General features: G+C 36.8%; 4 protein-coding genes across 6 annotated transcripts in view; all 4 read left to right on the top strand.

The window, feature by feature from the left end:
* Nucleotides 1–1,164, top strand: part of AUR3 (ataurora3) — a 60,135-nt gene extending 58,971 nt beyond the window's left edge. The window contains exon 6 of one of the 2 annotated variants that reach the window (XM_088219993.1): nt 965–1,164. In XM_088219993.1, the coding sequence (XP_088076119.1) occupies nt 965–1,023 (59 nt within the window). In that variant the 3' untranslated portion in view covers nt 1,024–1,164. The remainder of the gene's footprint in view (nt 1–964) is intronic. The other variant, XM_088219992.1, reaches the window with a different exon arrangement.
* Nucleotides 1,165–7,178: 6,014 nt separating this feature from the next.
* FLA8 (FASCICLIN-like arabinogalactan protein 8) lies at nt 7,179–8,719 on the top strand. Its single transcript, XM_022048868.2, has one exon. It carries the CDS (start codon nt 7,267–7,269, stop codon nt 8,536–8,538), a length of 1,272 nt encoding a protein of 423 aa, XP_021904560.1. The 5' UTR covers nt 7,179–7,266; the 3' UTR covers nt 8,539–8,719.
* A 950-nt stretch (nt 8,720–9,669) lies between these two features.
* LOC110819580 (zinc finger protein-like protein) lies at nt 9,670–15,280 on the top strand. The gene is made up of 7 exons (XM_022048823.2): nt 9,670–10,188; nt 10,593–11,047; nt 11,211–11,325; nt 11,431–12,102; nt 12,767–12,841; nt 13,047–13,124; nt 14,860–15,280. Exons 1-7 carry the CDS (start codon nt 9,862–9,864, stop codon nt 15,130–15,132), a joined length of 1,995 nt encoding a protein of 664 aa, XP_021904515.2. The 5' UTR covers nt 9,670–9,861; the 3' UTR covers nt 15,133–15,280.
* Nucleotides 15,281–16,358: 1,078 nt separating this feature from the next.
* Nucleotides 16,359–19,674, top strand: LOC110819552 (Cyclophilin-like peptidyl-prolyl cis-trans isomerase family protein). 2 transcript variants are annotated; one of them, XM_088220197.1, is made up of 5 exons: nt 16,359–16,516; nt 16,618–16,692; nt 17,117–17,278; nt 18,744–18,902; nt 19,386–19,674. In XM_088220197.1, the coding sequence occupies exons 1-5, from the start codon at nt 16,514–16,516 to the stop codon at nt 19,467–19,469; spliced, it is 483 nt and encodes a 160-aa protein (XP_088076323.1). In that variant the 5' UTR covers nt 16,359–16,513; the 3' UTR covers nt 19,470–19,674. The 2 variants fall into 2 exon arrangements, with proteins under 2 accessions (XP_088076323.1, XP_088076322.1); XM_088220196.1 differs by having other exon boundaries at nt 19,343–19,674.
* Nucleotides 19,675–21,371: the final 1,697 nt, after the last annotated feature.

The raw sequence follows: 21,371 nt of genomic DNA, 5'->3' as shown, positions 1-21,371 counted from the left end.
AAGGTTGCTAATGGAGCCCGAGTCTAGTGTGATTGATGATTTACTGTTATTTGGCCTGTTTTACACTGTTTACAGCTTTAAATGCATTATGGGGTTTGATGTGTTCATTTTATAGTTTCGAATGCATATATTACTGTTTAATTAATTATGGGTTGAATGACTGAAGAACTGATACTGTATGTTGTCTGTTCGGCATGAATTACGATTTGCTTGTTTAAATGTGAATTGATGATGCTTATTGAGGAAAAAGGGAAATGAAACATTGTATAGACTGATAATTGTATGATGGGGTCAGCCTGACTAGATATCCTGGGAGATGGTGGACGGACCGGGTCCGTAGGGAACCCTACCGGGATTGTGGTCTCACATGCCGGACGGGGTATGGAGATCTTATGGTTTTGGCGCCCATACCGGACGGGGTATGGGGACGGCCCGTTTCACCCTCATACCGGACGGGGTATTGAGGTTTATGGTTTTGGCGCCCATACCGGACGGGGTATGGGGACGGCCCGTTTCACCCTCATACCGGACGGGGTATTGAGGTTCATGGTTTTGGCGCCCATACCGGACGGGGTATGGGGACGGCCCTGGAAACTGATTATGAATGTTAAAGGTTAACGGGTAGCGGAACCCCTATGGACCCCCACGGATACTAGTAGGCTGGTAAATGAGAAAAAGATATGTTGTACAATGATTGAATTACAAGAGGCGTGATAAGTGTTATGTTTTACAGCTTATATTATTCAATGATTATGATAATGTTATTGTTTTTCTTATATTGTTTTCATAAATTCCACCAAGGTAAGTGGATGGTAAAGGTTTTCATGTTAATAAACGAGTTTGTTGTAAATTATGCTCCATTGGTCTTTTTGTGTTTTTCTACCCACCTTTATCTCCGTGACGGTGAGATATCGTGATGTTCTTACTGGGCTAGTATAGCTCACTCCTTAATTAACCATTTCAGATCAGGAAGACATGGTTCCCGAGCCCGTTCCGCAGGAGGACGACGAAGGAGATGCCTAGAGACTCTGTAGTCATACGCATAGTTTATTTTCGAGTTTTCTTTCTTAGTTAGTTTAATCTTTTATATTTTAAGTACGTTTTTGGTTTTTCGTGTAAGGGATGTTAACTGAAATTTTGATCTCGCTTCCGCATTCGATATATTTAAATACTCATTTCTTTTTAATATTTTCCGGGGCTGTTACAAACAACCACATTATAAGCTGAGTCAAAGTCGTTGTATGTGATTTAAGTGGTTGTTTTAGATTTTATGTTTTTTTAGTTTTTATTAAAAGATAATTAAAAATTAATTTGTTGCATGTTATATGTCAAATCATTATATATATGGTTTGTAGCGACAGGAAAGGGGCCGAAAAAAAAAAAAAAAAAAAAAAACCACCTCGGCAGCCACGTCAGCAGTCCCGGCCAACCGGGACCTGCCACGTGGCAAGACCACGTCGTTCCGAAATGGGCCACGTTGGCGATCCGCGTAGGCACGATCGGACGGCCCAGATCAAGCGTGCGATCGGACGGCCCAGATTAAAACAAAATGGACGGCTGAGATCAAAAGGCAAAGGGTTATAAATAGAACCCCCACACCAAACCACAAACCCTAGCCGCCTGCCGCTCGCCGGAAAAGACGAACCAGAAGCCGGCCGCCGCCACCCGCCGCCGCACCGGAGGGATTTCCGACCGCCGATCGAGGTAAATTTCATACCCCTAACTCGTTTTTCCACGTTGATTTCCCCAGTGGCCAAATCGGAGCCAAAATCCCGGCCAAACGGCCGGAAAATACGGCCGAAAGCCAGCGGCGCCGTCGTGCCCCTTCTCGGTTTTTGCCTCCGATGAGGCCCTTCCCGGCCTCCGTTTAATGCAATTTTTATATCACCGTGATCACGATTCTTTTTTCTACAGGTTGATCAGAGCCGAATCACCAAAACATGAATTTCACCGGAGAGCCGCCGCACCCGAGAGCACCGCCGCCGGTAAGCTTCGGTTTTCCATAAATTTTCGGCCCCCCGAGGGCCGTAGGGTTGTTTTATCGCAGGAACCAATGCGAGTGTGGCCGGAAACGGCCGAAAACGGCCAACCAGAGGTAAATCGCTGCCGCAAGCGGCGGCGCCGTCGCCGGAGCACGGCGGAGCCGCCGTGCCGGAGTTGCGATATGGGCCGAAAGGGGCCCTGGGCCTAATTTGGGATTTTTTTTGGAACATGTGCAGGTACCAGTAGTGCGTTTCAGTTCCCTGAGAAAAATTCAGGGAAAATTAGGGACAGTCTGTAGGCGCACTATGAAGCCGTGTTCGGACCCCGAAACGAGTAAGGACCCCTCACCCTATTTCCTATCACGGTTTTAAAATTCAATAAATGATAAAATGGTATTTCATGAATCAACGAATGTGTGAAATTGCTTAAGGTCGCTAATGGAGCCCGAGTCTAGTGTGTTTGTCGGTTAACTGTTATTTGGCCTGTTTACAGTTTTAAATGCAGTATGAGATTTGATGTTTTCATTTTATAGTTTTATGTGCATATTCTACTGTTTTATTAATTATGGATTGAATGACCGGGATATTGATGCTGTATGTTGTCTGTTTGGCATAAATTATCGTTTTGCTTGTTTGTATGTGATTGATAATGCTGACTGAGGGAAAAAGAGAATGAAAGATTATGTAAATGGAAATTGTATAATATGGTCAGCCTGACTTGATATCCTGGGAGATGGTGGACGGACCGGGTCCGTAGGAAACCCTACCGGGATTGTGGTCTCCCATACCGGACGGGGTATGGAGATCTTATGTGTTTTGGCGCCCATACCGGACGGGGTATGGGGACGGCCCGTTTCACCCTCATACCGGATGGGGTAATGAGGTCTATGGTTTGGCGCCCATACCGGACGGGGTATGGGGACGGCCCTGTAATATGATTTCAAGTGTTAAGGGTTAACGGGTAGCGGGACCCCTATGGATCCCCATGGATATTAGTGGGCTGGTAAATGAGGAAAATATGTTGTGTAACGATTAAATTACGAAAAGCTTGATAGGTATTATGTTATACAGTTCATATATATGTTTTCATGATGATGATGATGTTATTGCTTTCGTATATTGTTTTATGAATTTCACCGAGGTAAGTGAATGGTAAAGGTTTTATTATTAATAAAAGGATTTGTTGTAAATTATGCTCCATTGGTCTTTTTGTGTTTTCTACCCACCTTTACCTCCGTGACGGTGAGATATCGTGATGTCCTTACTGGGCTAGTGTAGCTCATTCCTTATTTAATCATTTCAGATCAAGAGGACATCGTTCCCGAGCCGGTTCCGCAGGAGGACGACGAAGGGGACGCCTAAGGACTCCATAGTCACATTCGTAGTTTTTACTTTCAAGTTTCCCCTTTAGGTAGTTTAATCTTTTATATTTTGTGAGCATGTTTTTGGTTTTAGTGTAAGGGATGTTAATCAAATTTTGTTTTCGCTTCCGCATTTGATATTTATAATATAATTTTCATTTTAAATTTCCGGGGCTGCTACATGGTTTTTAACATAGATATTGACCTACCTAGAATCTGACACATGAGAAAGCTAGGTCTACGTGGTACTTCTATTAACAATGTTAGTCTATATTAATGCTCACATATTAAACCAAAAGTTATTTGAAAATATAGATGTTAGAATTGTAAAAAAAAAAGTACAAGTGAAAATTTAATATTTTGAACCAAAAAAAAAAAATGTACAAAGGCGAAGTACTATATATTGTTAGTTAATTGATTTTCATGTTACTCATTTTGGTAAAGCTATTTCCAAAAATATAGTAAAAAGACCATATTGAGCATGTGGAAAAAAAAGAAATTACCAATGGTTTTTTACTTGCCATGGCAAATTGGTTATCATTTTACACTCTCGATAATGATAACTTGGATAATTGAACTTTATAATTGGATAATGGGCACACCATAATGTTTTGGCAAGATATATGGAAAGGGGACTGACCTTTGAACTCATTTGTGTAAAGTCATATGGACATTGAGAGTAGGGATTGCATAGTTTCATTGTGTAACTACTTAGAAGTGGAATGAATTCACGACTTCTTTCCTACATTTGGTGTGTTTGAAAATTTTTTAAGATTAGTATATCTTGAATCACTAAAACCTCGAATGAGATGAGATGAATTACACTAACAAATTGCAAGGTGATTGTCAAAGGGGCATATAATTATCTTAGTGATGAGAACACTATTGGCTCTAGAAATCATTGAAAGAATATTTGGGCACTTTTGTTACTCAAAAGAGTTTGACAATTTTTTTAGTTTCTTGCCTCTAAATGCCTCATCACTAATGAGAAAAGGAATAAGAGACATCTCATACAGGACGACCAATACCCTCGGTGCCATCAATGTAGTGAGAGCCTCATGCATGCCTTTAGAGATTGCACAATTTCTAAACAGGTATAAAATAACTTAATTGATTTTAAATACTTTAATGTTTTCGCTTCCTTTTGACATGTTGATCAATTAGAGCATTAAGAAGGAGGCGAGTCACCATGGTTTCACGAATGAAAAATCGATATTTGCTGCCACTAATTTGCTTGTATGAAGGGAAAAAATCACTTTGTACATAGTACAGATGAGATAGATCTTCACAACCCTTCTAGCCTGGATATCATTAATTTGGCCCTAGAGTTCCATATTGCTCATGGGAGGAGTACTCAAGACCTTAGAACAAGACAGGCATCTGCAGTTCTAAGGTGGACTGACCAACACCGTTTAGAGATTGGTTTAAACTTGATACGGACGACTTGACCTTAGGCGAGCCAGGGGTTACTACTATTTGTGTTATCATTTTGTGACAATTATGGGCATTGGGTGGTAGGATTTATGTGTAATCTAGCCATAATTTTTTTGATGATTGTTGAGCTTTTTGTTGCTTTGGATGGTCTTGAGATAGTTTTGGATAAGGGAATTAGGAAGCTAATTCTCAAATTTGATTTGCATGCCTTATGCAGGTCCTCCAACATTATGGTAGGATGACCCCTTTGCCTCGGAGATCGAATACCGATTGAGGGACCTTCTTACTCACAATTAAGAGATATACATTTTTAATATTTTTCGATAGACAAACATGTACATGAACCGCCTTGCTAGATGGACACACAATATCTTGGAGGGCATTGTTCAACACCCACAGTTCTGGAAGCCTTTAAACCCTATATTGATTTGAATACTTATGATATTGTTTGGGCTCACTTAATTGCCTATATAGCCATTGTTTTTTTTAATCCCTTTTGCTGCAAAAGAAATATAAAAATAAAAACAAGTTGTACAGTTAATAATAATATTATGGGGTATACTCGCACACACGTATATATATATATATATACACAATAATAATATTATGTGGCACGCGCGCGCGCACACACACACACGTGTATATATATATATATATTTATATATACACATACCATTTATCAATATGCCAACAAAGTTCCACTTTATTTTTTAACAAATTAAAGTTCAAACTTCTTCCTGAAGAAACGGTCTCCTATTTTTTTTTTTTTTTAAAAAATTCTTAGTTCTTTTATATGAAAGAATATGTTGCTTGAATTTGAGGCATGCTAGATTCTCAGTTTAGCACTTTGTTTTCTTCTTACCTTTTTGAATCAACTAAAATTCTACTTGTTCAAACTTCTTTTGCCTTCAATCAATATTGAGTAAAGCAGCCCAAAAAAGTTTTTTCTGGACATTAATAATTTGTTCTTCATATACCAATTCACATTTTTTTCTCGACCACAATCCACTTTTATGTTCTTTATGTCCGTAAATTTTGTAACTTTTCTATGGTAGAAATAACTTATTTCTTATTTACTTGGAGCTTTCAACATTCTACTTTAATTTCAGTGTTTCTTAACATCAAAAATAAAATATTTATTATATTTTTTAAAAATAAAAATAAGTAATTAATTTTTAATTTTTTGAATTTTTATTTGTTAGTATCAAATTAATAATATATCAAAAATTAATAATATATACAACGATATAAACAATAAAATATTCTAACAATATTTATTTTTATTATTTTTTTTTTAGAGAGAAAGTTGTGATGACCACCGCGTACTATTATTGCTATAGCACTTATCCTCTTACTTTACAATTGCCCACTATACGTTGTTATAGTAATTTTTTTTTTCTTATGTCTATTTTTATTGTTTCTTATAATAATAATTTTATTATACTTCTAGTTTTTTTTTTAATTTGAAATAACTTTTTATTTATATTATATATACCAATTAGTATGATCACTTATAATCAGTTTATAAGTTTAATGGATTTTGACTAATTTTAATCAATATTCTACTCATTATAAAATTTAACCCTATTATATGTCTACTAAAAGAGATATAATATATACGTACTAATGTTTTTCTTAAAATTAATATGTATTAATGCTATTCCACTGCTTTATGAAAATTTATAACATTACTATTAAAATAAATAAAATTAGAAGGAATATTAATAATGAAATTAAAATATTCAAACTTAATTTTTTTCTCACTAAAATAAAGAAAATTTTAATTACTTTAATGTAACTATAAAATTAAATAGGTCCTTTAATTTAAAATTTGATTGTTCACATATAAACATTTAATATTGCAAATTAATTTTTAGTAGGAATTAAAGAAAAATAATTAAACGAAACTTAGTAAAATAATTAAATATTTCCACATAGTTATAATTTGGATCCTGAGAAAATCCAATTTGCATTGTCGGCTAAGGCCCCCTATTTGAAATTATGGGCAGAATAGAAGCATCGCCGTGCATTGACCATGCGTTGAATCAACGCCGGTAACCTGACCGAACCACAGTGACCTATGGGTCTACCTTGGTTATTAACCGTTGTAAACACAATCATGGCATAACATTAAAAGCGAAGCCCATTTTTGTCATTTTACTTAAAAGAGAAAAAGAGCGTACCGTATCATATCTTGCCACAAAACCCTTTACATTTCCAGCTGTGAGGCCAAAGCATGCCTGGTGCCTGGTACTTGGTGCCTGGTGGCCTGCCCTCCTCCCACATGGCCCCAATTCCCAACCATAATTTAACCATGGTTAAATCCCATATTAACCATGGTTAACACCAACGCTTAACCATGGTTAACAAACTTTTACTTCCCTCAACAACTTCTTCCTTTTTTTAGCTCGATTCCTTCTCTGCTCACAAACACTAATCGTCTCTCTCTCTCTCTCTCTCTCCCCGTCTGCCGAGTCTGTAAGTTCACAATGAGCGCATTACGCCCCCTCCATCTCCTTCTCTTCTCTCTCGGTGTACTAGCTATCTCCGCCAAAGCTCACAACATAACTGAGATCCTATCTGGATTCCCCCAGTACTCCTCATTCAACAGCTACCTGAGTCAAACGAAGCTGGACGATGAGATCAACAGCCGTCAGACTATCACCTGCCTTGTCCTCGACAATGGAGCTATGTCTGCCCTCACAGCCAAGCATCCCCTCAGCGTCATCAAGAATGTGCTTAGCCTCCTTGTTTTGCTCGATTACTATGATCCTGCGAAGCTCCATCAGATCTCCAAAGGCACCACTCTGACCACCACTCTCTATCAGACCACTGGACACGCTCCTGGCAACAACGGTTTTGTCAACATTACCGATCTCCAAGGCGGAAAAGTCGGATTCGGCTCGGCGGCTCCTGGCTCGAAGCTGGAATCATCTTATGCCAAATCTGTTAAGCAAATCCCCTACAATATTTCAGTGCTGCAAATTAGCGCGCCTATTATAGCGCCGGGGATCTTAACGGCTCCGGCTCCGTCGGCTTCGGACTTTAACATAACGGCTTTGCTTGAGAAGGCTGGATGTAAGACTTTTGCCAGTTTGCTTGTGACGAGTGGTGTGATCAAGACCTACGAGTCGGAGCTCGAGAAAGGCTTGACAGTATTTGCACCTAACGACGAGGCCTTCAAGGATGATGATGTCCCCGATCTAAGCAAGCTCACTAATGCCGACATGGTCGCGCTCTTACAATACCACGCTTCGGCTGGTTACAGCCCCAAAGGAACCTTGAAGACCACCAAAGATCCGATTCCAACTCTGGCCTCTAATGGCGCTGGAAAGTTCGATCTGACTACAACGACTGCTGGCGACGAAGTCACACTCCACACAGGGGTTGACTCATCCAGAATCGCGGAAACCATTCTTGACTCAACACCAGTCGTCATTTTCGCCGTCGACAGCGTGTTGCTCCCCAAAGCTTTGTTCAGCAAATCTCCGTCTCCGGCACCGGCACCAGAGCCTGTTACTGGTCCATCTCCATCACCAGCCACTCCAGCTCCGGCTCCGGTAGCAGAGGCGCCGTCTCCGAGAGCGGCATCGCCGCCGGCTCCTCCAATGGATACGCCGGAGGCAGCTCCAGCTGACGCGCCAGATTCATCGGCAAATAGCAAGGCGGAGAACGACGCCGTTCACGTGAGTGCACCTGCATTGTTCTCCTTACTGATGATCATCTCTGCCACTGTCATTTCCACAGTTTTCTTGTTCTGAACAGTATTTATGGAGAACGCCTGTTAATTTCTTCCATTTTCCGGTTCGTCGTTCGCGTTCTTTGTTTTTTATTTAATTTTTTCTTATTTTTTTCGGATTTGCGTTTGTATTATTTTTCCGTTGTTAGTACTGATTAGAGAGTTTAATTTTTAATTTATATTTATTTTTAGTTTTAATTTAACATATTTCCACTTCGAGTTTAGTAGTGGAGTGACGCTTACAAGTACGAACAGTGTTCTTTGCCAGCCAATCCACTGAGTGGCGTTTTCTTTTTCTCGTTAGGATCGGGTGTTACGCGGTCTATTATTTTAATCTCAACTTTTTTCGTTTTCTGTGATGAAAGGTGAAGATTGGAGCCCACGTGGACAGAGCACGTGGGCTCCACTTTCTTGTATGGCGTTTTGGGTTTTTGGCTTCAACTAACTCTCTCTTGAATTGTTGTCGTTGTGGTTCTTATTTTCTTTTAAATCGATCTTTCCAGAATCCTAGAGATGTGATTAGTGTTAACTGTAAGCGGAGCATGGAGAGTGGAGTGAGTTAAAATGATTAACTGCCACGTGGCAGTGCTCCACCCATCCATACACTTGAACAAGTAATAAAGACACGTGGAATTATATAGAGTTTGTTATTAATGGGAGTAGTTAACTTTAATTTTAATTTAGTGTAATGTATTTAAATAAATGGTGAGGTGGTGAATTGACGAAGATATACAGACCCGTCGGCAACAGTAAATAGAAGTGACGAATGGTATGAATGACTAAAATCCCGTGTCCATTTGTTGCAGAACTGCCACAAATCTGAAGTTGATTTCATTTTTTATTTCAGTTATTCATCTCTTCTGCTATCTGCATTGAATACTTAAAATTGGTTCCTGCACCATGTCTGCCGGCTTCATTCATTGGCCCACTAATATCTAATCAACGTCATACAACCAGTTCATAATAAATTAAAGTATATATATAAAAGATAATAATATAAATAAAATTAAGATACAACTATCACACAGATTTGAAGAAAAAAATTAAATTTAAAAGGTCCATGGAAGAAAATAATTTTGGGCTTACCCAAGAAATGAGAAGAAGTCCGTAAAAGATGTTTTAATTAATTAATACAAAATAAAATAAAATGGAGGCCCGATGAAAATGGATCTTGCCATTCGACTCAGGATGGCTGCCATTACTTCCGCATACACCTCATTTGCCAGACGGAGCAAACAGCATCCATCAAACGACATCGTTTGATAAAATTGCAGTAATTCACAGCCTCAATCAGAGGAGCAATCAGCCGCAGGGGCTATCAGGAAGAACCTCGATCGTCAAGGCCATGGCAACGCAACCACTTACAACTGCCACGGTTGCGGCGACCACCGTCAATCCCATAGAGAAGCGACACCGTTCGGTATTCGATGTGCCAGCCAACTTCTTCGACTCGTGTCGGCTTCTGTCTGCCACCACAACTTTACTACAAGAGGAAATATCGGCCTCCGATAATTCCGCTGCTAAAAACCTAAACAGGACCTGTGTTACAGAAGAGAAAACTTCGAATAACGGCCTCAGTTTACCTCGATGGACCTGCAACACTTGTAAAGCGGTGTTCGACTCTCTCCAGGACCAGCGCTCTCACTTCAAGTCAGATATTCATCGTTTGAACGTAAGTTCTATTGCTTTCGGTCGGGATAATGTATTCGAAAAAAATATATCTTTAATTTGATTAACTCCATTTAGAAAAATGAATTCAAATTGAATAAACTAGGAGCTATAGCTAATGGTGATGATGAAGTTTTATGAAATTCGATTTAGAATCATAGCGATGCTAAGAAAGTTTTCATTGAGTTTGATTGAGTTTCCAAATGTGGCCGAACGCTTGAGCTTGGTAAGTTTCACACTTCAGGATATTATGTTCATTGGAGATTCCAAATTTATTTGTGTTTATGTGGTGTGGGGATCGCTAGGATGTATAAATAAAAGAATTAGATAATTTAGATCCAATAAGGTTCCTGATTATTTGATTCGTAGGTTTTGAGATTTCTGTTGTTTGGCTGTTGGTGGTTTTAGGTGAAGCTTACGATTGCTGGGAAGGATATTGTGAAGGAGGAAGATTTTGATGAGTTGACATCTGATTCGTTTAAAGATTATGATGTTTCAAGTATATCTGGCTCTGAGGATGAAGCTGACACTGGATCACACCCTTGCAATGATGCTCGGAGGGGACTGGTTGGGAATGCCAAGAAGAAACTGTTCCTATGTCTTCAAACTGGCGACAGAGTTTCAGTTTGGAAGAGCTTACTATTAGATGAGTCTGAAGGTGTTTTATATGAGAATGAGAAAGCGGTTTCTGTTAATGGCAACGGGGGCTTGAGAGAGAACGAATTGATTGAGAGATTGAAATCTGTTATTCATGAGACTAGGGATAACAAGCAATTGAGGGTTGTGCTGCTTGCAAGTGGTGGCCACTTTGCTGGCTGTGTTTTTGATGGTAACTTGATTGTGGCTCACAAAACATTTCACAGGTATTTTTCTCTGTATACAGTAGGATTATCTATTATAAGTGCTTGTGCTCCGGTCGTGCTTGAAGAAAAATTGGTCTAAGGCCTTATTGCCTAAGTTTTGTGCATCAGTAGAACTGCTTATTATTGACTAGAATATGCTTTATATATGTTCCTTGTCATTCAGATATGTTGTAAGGGCCAAGGCTGGTAAAAAACAGTCACTGAAAGATGGGAGCGGAAAGTCTCTTCATTCTGCTGGAGCTTCACTACGCCGGCACAATGAACTTGCTTTAAAGAAGGTTTGTCACAGAAACAACCAATTATTTTTACTGCAATTTACATTGCTACTATCTCTAGAAGATATCTGAGTCTGTCTCATTGATTGTCTTTTCATAAATATCTAGGAAATTCAAGAACTACTAGCTGGTTGGAAGCCTTATTTTGATAATTCCTCTTGTGTTTTCATTCATGCTCCTTCAAACAATCGTCAATTGATTTTCAATGGGGAGAAACCTCGTTTCGGTAACCAACTCTGTTCCATCCGAAATGTCCCATTCACTGTTCGAAGGCCTACCTTCAAGGAAGTGCAGCGAATATATAACCAATTAACACAGATTGCCTATGAAACAGAGGAGATGGAATCTCCACCTGGACCCAAGGAAAACATAATGTCAGCCTCAAGCACGGTTAATGATGGCAATAAAGGTTCCAGCCTAGAGGACATAGTCAACAAGAATAGCAAGAGTCAAATTGGAAGTTTGTCTATTGAGCGAAAATCTGAAGAACAAGTGTCAGAAGAGAGTGAGAGTGGAGAAATTCATGGTGTATCAACACCTTTGCATGAAGCAGCAAAATCTAGAAATATGCAGGAAGTTATGAAACTTCTTGAACAGGGTTTGGATCCCTGCATCAAAGATGAAAGGGGACGAACCCCATACATGCTGGCAAGCGAGAAGGAAGTAAGAAATACTTTCAGACGGTTTATGGCCTTGAATCCTGATAAGTGGGATTGGGATGCTGCTAAGGTACCCAGTGCCTTAACAAAAGAAATGGAGGAATCTCAAGCTGCCAAGCAGGTAGTTGAAGTTCTGATTTTATTGCTATTCTGCGTTTGTTAGTTCTCACTACATCTCGTCCTTCTATTTGAGTTACAAATCAGTTGGTCTGCAATGAAGTTTTCTGACAATGAAGGATTACTGAAGCATGAAAAAATTTTGATTTTCCTATATCTCACTGTAGGTTACTAAAATATGGAAAAAAAAATTATTTCCATACAGTGTCTTTATGCAGTCTTTTTCACTGCAGCATCATTGTGGAGTCTTTGTAATTATTTTATTGGTTTTAGGCATTTTTACAACCATTTTGCTTCTTCAGATTTGTAGTTTAAATTTATGTGAGGCAAGTAACCATGATGTATAGGGATAAATTCTCTCTGAGCATGGAGGTATTTTCCTTCCTTGGAATATGATTCTTTTTAAGTGATGAGTATAGTATTTTGGGTAAATGAGTTCATTTTGTTAGTAAAACTATATCTAAGAGCCTAATTTACAGGTACATACTCAAGTCTTCCGGTGAAGCTTGAATTCAGTGTGCTGCCGAGATAGTTGATAGTTGAAAATGCTTAAAATTGTTTATACTACTACATCTTTGAGACATTTTGGAAACTGTGCTGTCTTCAATTGTGGAACATCTTGACTATATAGCTTGAACTCATGTTCTCTTCCATATTTGGTTGCTCAGGCAGAGAAAGATGCCAAGAAGAAAGCAAAGGCAAAAGAATTGAAAAAATTACGTAGAGCAAGAGAGAAGGCTAAGGTAAATACTAAGTTTTATTTCTGTTGTGTTATATTAAAGAACATAGAAGTTGCCCGCCCATGGCACTTAAAAGACCATTTTGGATTATCAATTCCATTTTGTTTGGATGTCTTACTTTGTCCAATTTAACTTCTTTTTTTCAAGTTCCAAATAAGCCAATTGTTATTATTATTTTTTTTGAGATTCTTGTAATGTGCATATGCAGGCACAGGCTTCCTTATCCCATGATGCTGTAACAGGTGGAAAGTCTCAACTTACTGGTGGATCACAGCTCTCTGAAGAGGTTAGACCGACTATAAAATAATGACCAACTTGACTCCTTAATGCCAAGAAAGCACAAGAAAAAGTAGTAGTATCGGAAATATTATCCTGACCTAATCTTCTATTAGAATATAAATGACAAAGTTAGTCTATTTCTAGGCTAGTAGCTCAAGCTTTTACCATCATAGGTCACAAAAAATAATTTCAAATGATATTTGAGTAAAAAATCTTAGCGGATAGGAAAAAATATCATTTGGTGGTGTAGAAAAAGATTACAAAGCCAATATCTCAGGTTGTTTGAGTTTAAGATCTTCAGTGGATATGAATTCAGCTTTGCAGGGTAAGTGGTGATGGAGAGTCATGAATGAAAAATGGTATCCTATTGTGGAGGGTGATAGTGGCGAAGTTCGGAATCGTGGATAGAGAGTGGTACTTCAAAGTGTTGACTAGACTGCTCGGAAAGGGGATATGAAAAAAAATATATGAACATAAATAAATTCCAAGATTGTTTTAGGTGGAGGATTGACACTGGGGACAAAATCTGTTTTTGGTAGGATGCTTGGTTACGAGGGGGATCCTTCATAGAATAGTTCCCTCATATCTATGCTCTTGCACGAAACAAGAATATCTCAGTTTATGAGTCATTTAGAGATAATGGGGGGAAAGGGAATGACATTTAAGAGTTATGAGAAACCTCAACAATTAGGAACTTATTGATTATGAGACTCTCCTTCATACACTCCCGTGTGCCTCAATCAATAGAAATGATGACCAACTAATTTGGAGACTCAGTACTAGAGGGTCTTTTTCGGATAGGTCTTCCTATGATTATTTGATTAAGAATGATGTCACAGAGACCAGTTTTCCTTTTTAGAAAATTTGGAAGGTTAATGTGCCACCCATAGTTGCTTTCTTTGAATGAAAAGTAGGTTGTGGTTGTATTCTTACTATTGATAAGCTGATGAGGAGAGAGAAAATATTAGTGGGTAGATGTTTTCTATACAATAGGGAGGCAGAGCCTTGTAATCACATCCTTCTTTTGTACTCGCTTGTGCATAAGTTGTGGACCATGACTTACGAATTAAGGGAAGATATTTGAGCCTGGAAAGGTATTAATTGAGGGAAAGACATGCAAGTATTATTTTTCTTGTTATTTGCTGGATGATGTGGAAAGAGAGGAACGTGAGAACTTTTGAGGAAGTGGAAGATGATTTTGACCGGGTTAAAAATAGACAGTTTCACACTTTCAAGTTTTTTTTATTATGGGTCATTCTCTTTATATAATAGAGGATTTTGGGGACGACGACATTGATACCTCCTTAGTACTTATAAATTAATAAATTTTATCGTACTTTTTATTTAAAAAAATAAGTCTTAGTTTAATCTTGAAAACCTTACCCTCGTAATTATTAACTCATTTGTTATCTGCAATTGGGCCTTCATGTAAAATCCATAAAATCTGTCCTTGGCTTGAAGTCATTTTGATTGGTGTTTACTGAGTTAAACTTGGTATTCTTCTTAACTTGAGAGTGGTATTAGAATATGTTAAAAAACATTATTCTTTTCCTACAATTAACACTTTTTGGATAATTCCTCATGTAGCATTCTACACTTACATTATCAAAGATGTTTTTTTCCTTTTACCTCACTTTTTGCATATCAAACCAAGTCTTGTTGTCTTATCATGCTCTTTGATTGACTACAACTTTTTCTTCTTTCCATAATTATGTAAATCTATTCTTGTTTTCTTTGACCAGGAGAAACTTAAAGCCGCCCAGGTTGCTGAGAGGGAGAAGAGAGCAGCTGCTGCTGAGAGGAGAATAGCTGCAGCTGCAGCCCTTCATGCTCAAGGCAGTGGCACAACTATTAAGCCAAGCACTTCACAACCCAAAAGTGGACTGGCAGCTGATATTAACTGTTCCTGTTGTAATGTATCATTAGCAGGTAAAGTTCCATTCCACCGGTATAATTATAAATATTGCAGTGCATCATGCATGCATGTACATAGAGAGATCCTTGAGTATGGTTGAGAAACTGCTGTCGTATAAGAACCTCCATTGATTAATTATCTCCACATACCCTGAGGGGTTTTATTTAAAGTGTTTCTAGTCTTCTATATTCATTGAAAACCAGCAGTTCATTCTTCTTAATTCAAATATTGTATATCGTTTGTTGGCAGCTGAAGTTTAAGTTTCACTTTGGCTTTTATTTTTGGACGTTCATAAAGAATTTTTGTGAAAAGCTACACTTGTTACCTAGAATGTGGTAAAAAATCTATTTAACATGATTAAAATTAAGTTATGGAATTTCAACTGAAATTAGAATCTATTTGGATAGAATCTTGACTGCATTGTTCTGATTCTAGTTGAAATTTGTTGAGTTCATTTTTGGTTTTTTAGTAAAATTTCATTCTTTCAAATTAACTAAAGCATGCAGTTTCAAACAGAATATACCAAAAAATCGATTTGTATGATCAAATCAAATAAGAAAATTTTTAATAGGCGTGTAAATTAATCTAGAGATAAGCTAACAACTAAAATTAAAGAGAGAGAGAGAGAGAGTTGGTTCGGTTCACATTACTGCTGTCCGCTTTAGGAGACGGGCCTAGTATTCTATTTTCTCTAGATGAGGTATTGGTAACCTTATAGGAGAAGAAAGGCCCTAAGTAATCAACCCAGTTGGGGAAGGGGGCTGGGCTGGGTTAGAAAAGAAAAAAAGTTTGACTTAGAGCCTGGTTGATGAACCCAGCCGGTCTGTATATATATTCTCGTTCTTGAAAGAATCATCAACTCAACTTATTATTTAAAGAATTAATCTCACCCAATCTTAATTTTCTTTCATTTTTTTCTTATGATTTAAAAGGATAAAAAAAATTAAGAGTTTTTGAGAAAAAGAAATTAATGCTTATTAGTTATTTTTCTTTTACTAATGATAAATTATTATTTTTTTAAAAAAAAAAAAGAAAAATGATGAACATCAACCCATTTCTTTAAATAGTTTCTGTGTTTTAAATATACTTTTATAATAAAATGAGTAAACTACAAAATATTTTTTTGACGAAAACAAAGTTAAAACCTGTCAAAAACTATAATATGTAATTTTTACAACATCACTTTTAAGTTTCACTAAAAATTTATACTTAAAATTTTAAATTAATTTTATTAAACATATAATTTTAAAAAATAATAATGTTTTCTATAATTATTTTATTATATAATAGATAAATTTTTAATAAAAATATGCAATGTATTATTATGTTAATAGCATCACCGTAAACTCCAGATTTCCCCAATTTTTTTAAAAAAATGAAAAGAACCGAAAATTAAAGCCGCAGCGGAAACAAACCAAGAGGTCTCCGGCCCGTCGACTGTAATCATCACTTGTCCACTCTCGACCGGGCGGCAAACGCAGATGGTGAACTCCCTTTTGCGTCATTCATCGAGCATCTTCTCTTCGTTCATCATGTATCCTTTTACTCATATTCCATTGATGCTCTGATTGTTTTCTCTTTGCAGTCAGTCACTCTGCACACGAATCTCGGAGACATAAAGTGCGAAATCTTTTGCGACGAGGTCCCCAAAGCGGCGGAGGTCAGTACCTTTGTTTCTGCCATTTCATTACTAGGCTTTATTCGGAGAATTTCTGGGCAGCTTTTTTTTCTGAATTCAGCTCCAGTTGGCGGCTAAGTAATTAAATTATCAAAGTTCGCTGCTGATTGATTAGAGATTCCCGAATAATGCTCATCTGAGAGTACGCAGAACTTGTCTTGCCCTATATATAGGGTACACGAGGGTCTACCTTGCTTTCGTGCACGATTTTGAATGGTTCTTTGTTCTTCTGCAAATGATTTAAGAACGGAAGTTATCTAAATTTTAGGTGTTTTTTTCCCTGGTTTATATGCTTATATTTCATGGAGCATCTGTTTGAACTTTGTTGATAGGATTATCTTATGGTATTACGTTATGTGGTGGGGTTCTTTCATTAATTCATGTTTGTGTTTCTTTTTTGGTACAGAACTTTTTGGCGTTGTGTGCTAGCGGTTATTATGATGGGACGATATTTCACCGAAATATTAAAGGTTTTATGATTCAAGGTGGAGATCCAACAGGGACTGGAAAGGGGGGGACTAGCATTTGGGGCAAGAAGTTTAATGATGAGATACGTGAGTCTCTTAAGGTACTTAGAGTGAAATTTTTCAGGCAATCTTAGAATGCAAAATATTACCTGTTTTATCCTGCGATTTATTGGTTATCATGTGGATTCACATACATCTTCTTTGCGATGTTGAAGTCTTTTTTTCCTAATTTGGGGAGGGGTCGGGTTGGTTAGAACACATAACTCTTGAATGTAAATGGAGAAGAGATGCAGCTCTGGTTATGTTGGTTCTCCTTTGGAACAGCTTTGCTAGGATGCTATCTTTATTCTGTGGTTGTAGATATATCGTCAGTTTAAACTGAGTTGTTTTGCTTCTTTGCCCATTTAGGATACTCCCTTTAAATGAAACTTACATATCCTTGCCCAGTCCTTGACCTTGCTGCAACTAGGAGGGCCTTCCTTATGACCACAACTAATTGTTGCTCCCACTGTTTGGTCAATAAAGTGCTGGGACTCCCTCATTCGAATTCTATGGATGATCAATCTTTGGCAGCTGAATCTGATTCAACAGCATGAAAATGGGGTAGATCCCTGGCGCAAGAAGAAGGGGATGATCTCTATCATCTTGACTTGATTTTAATTTTTTACTTTATCATTTTAAGAAAAGAGTTTCGATATTGTTTAGAACATACTGCTCAGCTTGATTGGTTCACCAAATAGGAGAAATTCTGGTAGACCTATTTGCATGTAGTCATTTAGAGCAAAACCAAAAATAAAAGCATATTTCATGTCAATGGATCCAAGACAAGTGAAACTACCTTTCTTCATTAATATTTATAGGCAGACTGATTACCCATGAATTTATATTTTAGCATGTAACTGAATGAAACTTAGGTACTTCTTTTTGGTTTACTCGTCAAATCTCAGTTAATTTGTGGTCTCAAAATTTGGTAAGAGACCGTGTAAATGTAAAATCCAACCTAAGTATATTCCAATTTGGTCTATTAATTGAAATGAATCTAGGAAGGTTTTAGTCTATTAGTAGAGACATTAGAAGCTGAGGAACTTAGATTTATCTGATGGTAGAATTTTCATAAAATTAAACAGAACAAAGTATTTTGTCACCTTTTACGCTGATCCCTAACAAGTTGTTGCTTAGGGTTTTTTTAACCTCTATGCTCTATTGACAAATTATATGGGTTGCCTTATTACCATTACTGTCTTGCAGTCATGAAGCTATTCACTTGTGTTCTGTTTGCCATCCAAACTTGAGCTTCTTAGAAGCTTTTGTTTGATTTGGTCAGATGTTACTCTTTCAACTAGTGAATTAATATGCTTCAGTAGAGTTGATTTTTTGTGTAGTTCCATGCTGGAAGAGGCATGAGAACATTATCTTCAAACTTAAAATCTTATTCTGCCCCGTTTACAACTAGACAAACTGTGGTTTGTTGGATTTTTAAGTCAGTGAAATTTTAACGTGTCCAAGAATATGACAGCTGGCAAAAATGTTTCTGATTAAGATGTATTTTTTTTCTTTATCTTCCAGCATAATGCGAGGGGTATACTAGCGATGGCCAATAGTGGACCTAATACAAATGGAAGCCAGTTCTTCATAGCTTATGCTAAGCAACCACATCTCAATGGCTTGTACACCGTCTTTGGCAAAGTAATTCATGGATTTGAAGTACTTGATCTCATGGAAAAGGTATGTTGCTCACTTGTTTAACTGTGTCTATTATGCCCTTTTCTCATACTTTTTATGCTGGATTCTCATGGTGCTTTTATACCATACTTTCTATTTTAAAAAAAATTGCACCTTTTTCTCGCAATTTTCTCATAAAAATAAAATGTATACTGAATCTCAATAAAGCAATTATGTTAGTGCAAATTTCATAGGATGTACTTGATGCTTAATAATGCAAATACGGGAGTGCTTCTTTGTTTGTGCTCTCTCCAAATCCCCCTACTCCAAATCCTTTATGCATTTATAGTGTATGCGTTTCTGGAGTTTAGCAATTTCTTTTTTTTCTTTTTGGTATTTGATCATTTATCATTGATTGCTCTTCTGACAATGTCATTGCTGCTACGTGGCCTTATTGCGAGCATAAATTTAATGCTCGATTTATCTTCGCTGCTTTCCCCAAGTTTGGTGTAGCATTGTTGACTGGGATCTGGGGGTCTTTTGCAGACTCAAACAGGACCGGGGGATCGACCTCTTGCAGAGATAAGGATCAACCGTGTGACAATCCATGCTAATCCACTTGCTGGGTAGCATATCAATTCTGGTTGGGTTGCGTTCTAATGTTCATACAAAGATTCTGGGGTCAGGCTCCTGGATCTTTGTCACTCTTGATTGGTTATCTGTTTAGTTTTTAACTGAAAATGACAAAAGACAACTCAAGGTAGATACAGACAAGATTATGTATAGTAGTGACTTGATAAATGGGAAATGTTAAAGTCTGATTTAACTTTGTTAATGCTGATTTGTATTTCTTTCTTAATTATCTCGTGGGGGGATGTTTAACTGATATATTTAAAGCCAGCATAGATATCTCACCCTTTATTCTCTATTGTTGGCGGGGTGGTGTTTTGATTCATATATTTAACCCCAGAATAGGTACCTCAGCCTAATATCTGTAGTTGGTGGGTTGGTGAAGCAACCATTGGCACAAGCTTGTTTTATCAATCCAGATGAATGGTATTCTCCTGTCGAAGTTATCATTGAGGTGGTTCTGACTATGTCTACTGCAGAAGCTCAAAAGCTTGTGGTGACATCTCAGGTTGAGCCTTTCATGTATCTGTTAATAGAAGTGATATGGCTTTATTCGGAATTTGGTGGTAGAGTCTACACGTTTGCATATTTTTATTTATAAAGCCTTGGTGTTTAGCTTGTTTTCCAACTGTATATATGCTGCAGCTCTTTTTTGTTCAGAGGAAAGGAAGTTGACCACTCCCAAGTGCCTATTTGTGATCAGGGTTGGCGATGAGTTTATCTGAGACAAATATTTGAATATTTGGTTTTTTTTTTTTTTAATTTCATCATGTTCATTTCCTGTTAGAATTTATTTAAATTTGAGTTCCTGTTGTTTGGGGAAATATATAATTCAACTTGGCTTAAAAAGTTAGGTAAAGATTTAAACTTGGAAAAACTTAAACTCCAATTTTTCTTAAAGATTTTAGTGGGTTGGAATTATTAAAAACTGGGGTTTAATAAGTTTTCTTTCTGATTTGAATAAGTTCTGAGTGACAAAAGAGCAAGTTTGAATCATATATGTTTAGCATTTATATAAAATATTATGAAATTTTAAAATAATTGTGTTATAATTATGATAAATTATAAAAAATGAGTAAATATTATCATAAAATACTGTTTTAAGTTCTAATATCACTCTTATCAATGTACTCGCATAAAAACTACTCTTGTCGATATATCATTGGTTACTACTATTATTCTTTTATCACCGTTTCTATTATAGCAATTTGTTACTATTGTTGTTATCAATTTTGTCATTATTTATATCGTTATCATTATTATTATGGACTTCACCACCATAACTCTATTATTACTATTGTCATTCTATTACCGTTGTTAGCTACAATATAGCCACTTCTATAATCATTTTTCACCATGATTATCTATCTCTATATTTATTGCACGTGTTTATATCACTGATGTGATCTCCTTATTTATTGTTGTTGTTAACCATTACTATCACTACTCCGTCACTATCACGACTATTCTCATTCTTATTGTTATGTTGTTATTATTATTATCATTATTTGTACTATCACGTTACTTATATGATTTTTCTAACTATCAGCATTGACATTCTTTTATTGTTAATGTTATCTTATAATAACTACCACTATAATTATTTTCATTGTTAATATTGTCATTTTTATCATAACTGTTATTACTGTTTTTTTAATTATTATTATTTTGTCATTATTTTTACGTATTATATCCAATTGTTATTAATATGAATTAAGAAAAAAATATATTGTAATATTTATTTTATACAATTTATTTTTTTAAATAATAATCTTAAACATATAATAAATGAAAATTTTAAGTATGAATAGTTTATTTTAATTTACCAAACAACCTTAAACTCCCAACTTAGTACCTTAACTTTTGTATATTATGTAACTTAAGTTTATATATCTATTAGTT

Source organism: Carica papaya, chromosome 5 (genome assembly GCF_054855325.1).
Source record: "Carica papaya isolate Zhongbai chromosome 5, ASM5485532v1, whole genome shotgun sequence".
NCBI lineage: Eukaryota > Viridiplantae > Streptophyta > Magnoliopsida > Brassicales > Caricaceae > Carica > Carica papaya.
Note: the sequence above shows the minus strand (reverse complement) of the source record. Positions and strands in the feature narration are given on the sequence as shown.